The 6,445-nt window shown below is 35.5% G+C and overlaps 1 protein-coding gene across 4 annotated transcripts; it reads left to right on the top strand.

Annotated features, from left to right (window-relative positions):
- Positions 1–5,797, top strand: LOC112168428 (cellulose synthase-like protein E1). 4 transcript variants are annotated; one of them, XM_040519626.1, is made up of 9 exons: positions 53–168; positions 249–375; positions 459–795; positions 1,799–1,939; positions 2,037–2,168; positions 3,012–3,221; positions 3,340–3,564; positions 4,440–4,787; positions 5,011–5,797. In XM_040519626.1, the coding sequence occupies exons 1-9, from the start codon at positions 150–152 to the stop codon at positions 5,566–5,568; spliced, it is 2,097 nt and encodes a 698-aa protein (XP_040375560.1). In that variant the 5' UTR covers positions 53–149; the 3' UTR covers positions 5,569–5,797. The 4 variants fall into 4 exon arrangements, with proteins under 4 accessions (XP_024161321.1, XP_024161320.1, XP_040375561.1 ...); XM_024305552.2 differs by having other exon boundaries at positions 2–375; XM_024305553.2 differs by lacking the exon at positions 3,340–3,564 and having other exon boundaries at positions 1–375.
- Positions 5,798–6,445: the final 648 nt, after the last annotated feature.

The raw sequence follows: 6,445 nt of genomic DNA, 5'->3' as shown, positions 1-6,445 counted from the left end.
TATCTACAATGAATATATCAAGGACCTGTTCCCGGGTTCTTCACTATCATTAAACCATTTTAGATAGAGAGAGAAAGGTCCAGCAATTAGGCTGAACTGAAAAATGGGAGAGGAAAGATATTTACCACTGTTTGAGACAACGAGAGCAAATGGAAGAGTCCTATACAGGTTATTTGCAGTGTCTGTTTTTGTTGGTATATGTTTGATATGGGTATATAGAGTGACTCACATACCGAAAGCTTGTGAAGATGGAAGATTTGGTTGGATGTGTTTGTTCGCTGCTGAGTTATGGTTCAGCTTTTACTGGGTCGTCACTCAAGCCACTCGGTGGAGCCGCATCTACAGACACACCTTCAAGGATAGGCTTTCTCAAAGGTATGTAACAACTTCACAGTTTGACAATATTATAACAGTACTCATACATCACTCTTTCTTATGATGGTATTGTCTTGGAACAGATATGAGAAAGAACTGCCGGGGGTGGACATATTTGTGTGCACGGCGGATCCAATCATAGAGCCACCGATGATGGTGATGAACACCGTTTTGTCGGTCCTGGCTTACGACTACCCACCGGAGAAGCTCAGCGTGTATCTCTCCGACGATGGTGGCTCAGAACTAACATACTATGCTCTACTAGAAGCTGCTGAGTTTGCTAAGCACTGGATACCACATTGCAAGAAGTACAGTGTGGAACCAAGGTCGCCGGCTGCTTATTTCATTTCAACAGCTTCTGATGCGGTTGGTGATCAAAGTCAGAATCAGAATCGAGCTGGTGATGTGGCTCTCATTAAGGTAATATATCTTTATCTTATTATAATCGTCTAGTATCAACTTTTGATTTGCTTTGTGAGGGGCTTAAGGAGACGCAAAGATACGACGAAATAGGGTCATGCAATACAAAAGAAAAGGCGGTTCATTGTGGAGGCTTGAGTATAATTTGGTCATGATCAAGAAATAGTAATTATTTATTAATACGTGAATTTGGGTCATCTATGACGTTCATACGTACATATGAGCATTTAGCACCTTGCACGCACAGAGAATTAATTTCAAAACAGAATATAAATAGTCGTTTTTTTTTTTGGTAACATATAAACAGAGTTGTATAGTGGAGAAGTCAAATAAAGTGTCTGGACATAAGAGTCATGATCTCTTCGTCACAGGTGATTGAGAAATTCAATGTTAATTTCAACTGTTCATAGTCTCGCTCAAAGTACTAGTTGATTCCGTATTTAGTCATATTCAATTGTTATTATTGAATTTATATCCAAGAGTGAAAAATAATGAGATAGTACGTAATTATCTTACTATACTCCTCTCTTAAAATAAAATCTAACGAGTACATATTAATTGACTGCCAGAGCATAATTTATTATATATGTACAATCATAAAATTCTTATTACTGCGATGAATATGATCACATTTCCGAAAATATTTCATTTTACCTTCAAGTGAATTAGTTTGATTATTTATCTTCAATTTCTCACATCATGACTTTTTGATTTTCTCATATTTAATTTTCTACAAAGGAAACAAGGTTGTTGATATTATAGTACGAATTTAACTGAAATTAATGATATGGTGGGATCCCTTTCAAAAAAAAAATGATATGGTGGGATGTGTTGCCACTATTTATTTGGTTGTGTAGCGATAATAACATTTTGGGTGGTCCTCATTATCATTTTCACTAGTTTGTTTCTGAGGTTTAGGCTTGATTTCATCCCTCATTCTTGTGGTAAATAACTAGTAAATCCGACTATTGAGCTGCCCTTGTCATCAAATTGTTGTTTATAGAAATTATACGAGAACATGGAGAATAAAATTGAAAATGCAGTGAAGCTAGGCCGCATTTCAGAAGAAGTACGATCAAAACATAAAGGTTTTTCTCAGTGGAACTCATATTCATCAAAGCTAGACCATGATACCATTCTTCAAGTAAGTCATTTTGATATCTAAATTAATTAATTAACTGATCAAAGAATTGACTTTTTACCTATTATTAGATGTTTAAATTGGTTAAGCTGTTTGCCAGATAGTAGTTGATGGGAGAAACCCAAATGCAAGAGATGTTGAAGGATGTATGTTGCCAACTTTGGTGTATTTGGCTCGGGAGAAGAGACCCCAGTACCACCATAACTTCAAAGCTGGCGCTATGAATGCACTGGTGAGGAATTTAACTGTAATCAAATAAATAAACGAGCACAATTCGCACAGATATATGTGTCTATATATATATATATATATATATATATATGACCATTTATTATGCAGATTAGCAGGGGCCTACTGGGTCCCGTGCCCCCACTCAGCTTTTCAGAAAAATTTATATATATATATATATATATACACACACTAATATACATATACATATACATATCTCCTCAAAAAAAAAAAATACATATACATATTAATATTACAATATCAGGTTTAATATATATTATTTTCTCAACCTGATGAATGTACTCTTTCAATCGTGCTCTTCTTTTTTTTTATTCTTTTTTTTTTATGGGCTTTACCCGTCCCATGTTTGACCTTCTATTAATATCATATAATATTTTTTTTATATGAATCATATAATATTTTTCTTTCTTATATTCTTTTACGTTTAATGATTTCTATTTCTTTATTACTTTCAGATTTTCAAGTCCAATAGAAAAACAATTAACAAAATATTCAAATATGGTAAGATACTTTAAAAGAAAAGAAAATCTTGGTGCAGAGGAGTCGTCGAGTATAAATACCTCATTGGAGTCATCCCCCATAAAAAAAAACAAAGAAAAATGATAGTAATTTTGAAAAGCCTTGTCCCAACGTTAATGAAAAATATCATTTTGATCCTGGAAATCATCCTCCAATTTCAAGTTATCATCCTAATGTAATATGAAATCTAGTCGAGGACAATTACTATTGTAATAGATAGAAATTACATTTAAAGATTTTGTATGTTTTTATATTTATATTTTTTTTGTGCCCCAGTAAACTTGAATTCCTGGCTCTGCCACTGCAGATTAGGGTATCATCGAGCATTAGCAATGGGAAGTTACTTCTTAATGTAGATTGTGATATGTATTCGAACAACTCCATGGCCATAAGGGATGCACTTTGCTTCTTTATGGATGAAGAACAAGGCCATGAGATCGCATATGTACAGTTCCCACAGAATTTCGACAACCTTACTAAGAATGAATTATACGCTTCATTAAAAGTAATTAACGAGGTGAGTTTTATATGTTCATGGAGATATATATTATGTGCTCGTGGAAATATTAATTTTCGATTAAATGTTACATAGCATATAATTTGGACTTCAGTTATTGTTTTGGTATATACTGAAGGTGGAAGCCCATGGTCTGGATAATTATTGGGGGACATTATATATTGGAAGTGGATGCTTTCACAGAAGAGAAGTTCTTTGTGGCAATATATTCAGCAAGCGTTGTAGGAGTGAAATGAAATGGGAGGGTAAAAAAGGAGAAGAAATTGCCATTCATGACTTGGAAGAAACTTCAAAGAGTCTTGCAAGTTGTGCATTTGAAGAGAACACTCAATGGGGAAAAGAGGTATCCCTCTCTCTATCAACCACACAAATAAGCTCATATGACAATATTTGAGCTATAATTTTGTTGGAGAGGAAAGATCCCACATTGGAAAAGTGACAAATAAAATATAACTTATAAGTGGGTGGATCACACCCAATTGTACCGAGGCCTTTTGTGATTAAAACCCAACACCTATCGGGTGGTTAAGTTGGGACAGTATCGGTACAATAGTGGGCCACAAGCCACGCTTGTCGTTGTTTAACATGGTATCAGAGCGGGTCGCTCTTCAATACGTCGCCTTCATGGACCTGAATATGAGTTCATTCATGAATTGATTCACTAATCACTTATCTAATCATGGACCTAGTTTGAGTTCATTACATTGGCCATCGGAAGTTTCCGATTGGATTATTGCCAAGTGTCCGATGTGGGTCTTGGATTGTTATGTGATTGGTCAAGTGTCTAATGTGGGCCTTGTGACCCGATTTCCAATGTGGAATTGGGTTTGTCAATTAATTCCACGTGCATACTTAGAGCTAGGTTGCACGTGAGGGGGCGTGTTGGAGAGGAAAGATACCACATTGGAAAAAGTGACAAATAAAATATAACTTATAAGTGAGTGGATCACATGCACCTAATTGTACCGAGAGCTTTTGTGATAAAAACTCAACATCTAACGGGTGGTTAAGTTTGGACAATATTAGTACAATGGTGGGCCATGGGCCACGCTTGTCGCTATTTTACTATTGCATCTCAAATAGTGTTAGAAATAAGTATTGCCTAATATTTGTTTTTTTAATAATACACTATTACCTAATTATATTTCTTAATTTACAATTTTAACGAATGTAGCCGTACTCAAATTTGAGCTCAGTCGAAATCTTTATGACTTGCAGATGGGTTTGAAATATGGGTGCCCGGTTGAAGATGTGATAACGGGGTTATCGATCCAATGCCGAGGATGGAAATCAGTGTATTGCAATCCAACAAGGAAAGCTTTCTTAGGATTAAATGCAACCACATTGCTTCAGATACTTGTGCAGCATAAGAGATGGTCTGAAGGTAACCTCCAGATTATGCTTTCAAAGTACAGTGCTGTATGGTTTGGGCATGGAAAGATTAGTTTAGGCCATCAACTTGGATACCTTCGCTACAACTTATGGGCTGCTAACTGCTGGGCAACACTAATTTACTCGATTCTCCCTTCACTTTACCTCCTTAGAGGCACATCCTTATTTCCTCAGGTATAGTTCATCTTATATATTATACTATCCGACTTATCCAGTCTTTTTGCAGTAACTAGGCATAGATCGTCCGAGACAATTTGTTATGATTGAATGCTTTCCGAGACTTAGATACGATATTGAATCTTTATTGTTTAATTTGTTAAGATTGAATGCTTTCACGTACATATATAAATTATATCTCTCCGCTTTCTATAAAATGGGCTGTGTCTTGTGGAATTAGATTTCAAGCCGATGGATCATACCATTTGCATATGTTATAATTGCTAAGAACATTGGGAGCTTTCTGGAGTATATGTGGTGTGGAGGCACAATGTTAGGTTGGTGGAACGACCAACGTATATGGCTTTACCAGAGAATAACCTCATACCTATTTGCCTTCATCGACACCATTGTACACTACCTTGGATACACAGATTCAGCATTTGTAATAACAGCCAAGGTGGCCGATGCAGATGTGTCCGAACGGTATAAGAAAGAGATCATGGAATTTGGCGGATCGTGTCCAATGTTTACCATACTGGCAACACTAGCATTGCTCAACTTGTACTGCTTTGCCGGGTTTGTGCAGGCAGCAGTCGCTGGAACAATTGGCTTTGCAGAAGTTTATGAGACAATGTGCTTGCAGATTCTTCTATGTGGGGTTTTGATTGTCATTAACCTACCGTTGTACGAAGCCCTATACCTAAGGAAGGACAAGGGGAAGCTGCCAAGCTCTGTAGCAGTTAAGTCAATGGCATTTGCTGGATTTGCTTGTATATGTTCTAAATTTATATACTAAAACATGAGGAAATGGTTTAGACTGATAAATGTAGAAAAGCAGCTCAATTTGTCATTGATTGTGCGTATTTGCATTATGCGCAATATATAAGATCATAAGAGAGCTGCGATATAAATGATCGTTGTAATCAGGCTTTAGTTGCAACAAATGAACTATGCTGTAATAAAGAAGTATTTAATTTGTATCTAAATTCAAGGCATAGTTCTAATTCCATTCATTGGTAGAGCTTATTAACTCGATAGCAGACATTTCTTGAACACTTCTAATAGAACCACAAATACTCAGTTTTGAAAGGGTTGACAATAAATTCTTTTTAGATATGAATCTATTTGATTCAGAAGAGAAGAACTTGAATTAATATCTCAATTTCAATTCAATGATGGGTTTGATTCACACTTCATGTTCAAAGAAATATTTACCATCCAAAAAGAAGAAAAAGCGGGGTTGTTGTCTATAGAATTGCTTTGAGAAAGAGTAGATGTATAGAATCTTTAACGAGATAGTGCTTTTTCAACTCTCTCAAAATGGAATATTTCCACACATATATGTCATGGTTCCTTACTTTGACAGGATGCAAATATCTAAATTTGATATTTTTGGACACTTTTTCAAACATATTGCCGATACTAAGTAGCAGCCAAAATATTTATCCATTTTTCATGATATTATGTATGAATCAAATTTATCATGGCGAATTATTTATGATAAGTGACATTTCGAGTAAGTACTATTTACATAATCTTCTTTTATTCAAAAAAAATGATTCATCAAAATAACGAGTCAATCAGATATTGACACATCTGAGATCCCCAAATGTTCAAGAGTTTCTCTATTCAATCATCCTCTACTTCCCACCACCACCACTCACATCTGCTCA

Source organism: Rosa chinensis, chromosome 5, assembly GCF_002994745.2.
Source record: "Rosa chinensis cultivar Old Blush chromosome 5, RchiOBHm-V2, whole genome shotgun sequence".
Classification (NCBI taxonomy): domain Eukaryota; kingdom Viridiplantae; phylum Streptophyta; class Magnoliopsida; order Rosales; family Rosaceae; genus Rosa; species Rosa chinensis.
The sequence above is the reverse complement of the archived record's forward strand: the minus strand, read 5'-3'. Positions and strand labels throughout refer to the sequence as shown.

Bases quoted from the DNA above. Each gene is read 5' to 3' on its own strand.
- LOC112168428 (XM_024305552.2), top strand. From the start codon at position 104: ATGGGAGAGGAAAGATATTTACCACTGTTTGAGACAACGAGAGCAAAT. The intron at 3,222-3,339 runs GTGAGTTTTATA...TATATACTGAAG, and splicing joins CATTAAAAGTAATTAACGAG to GTGGAAGCCCATGGTCTGGA. The intron at 4,788-5,010 runs GTATAGTTCATC...TTGTGGAATTAG, and splicing joins GCACATCCTTATTTCCTCAG to ATTTCAAGCCGATGGATCAT.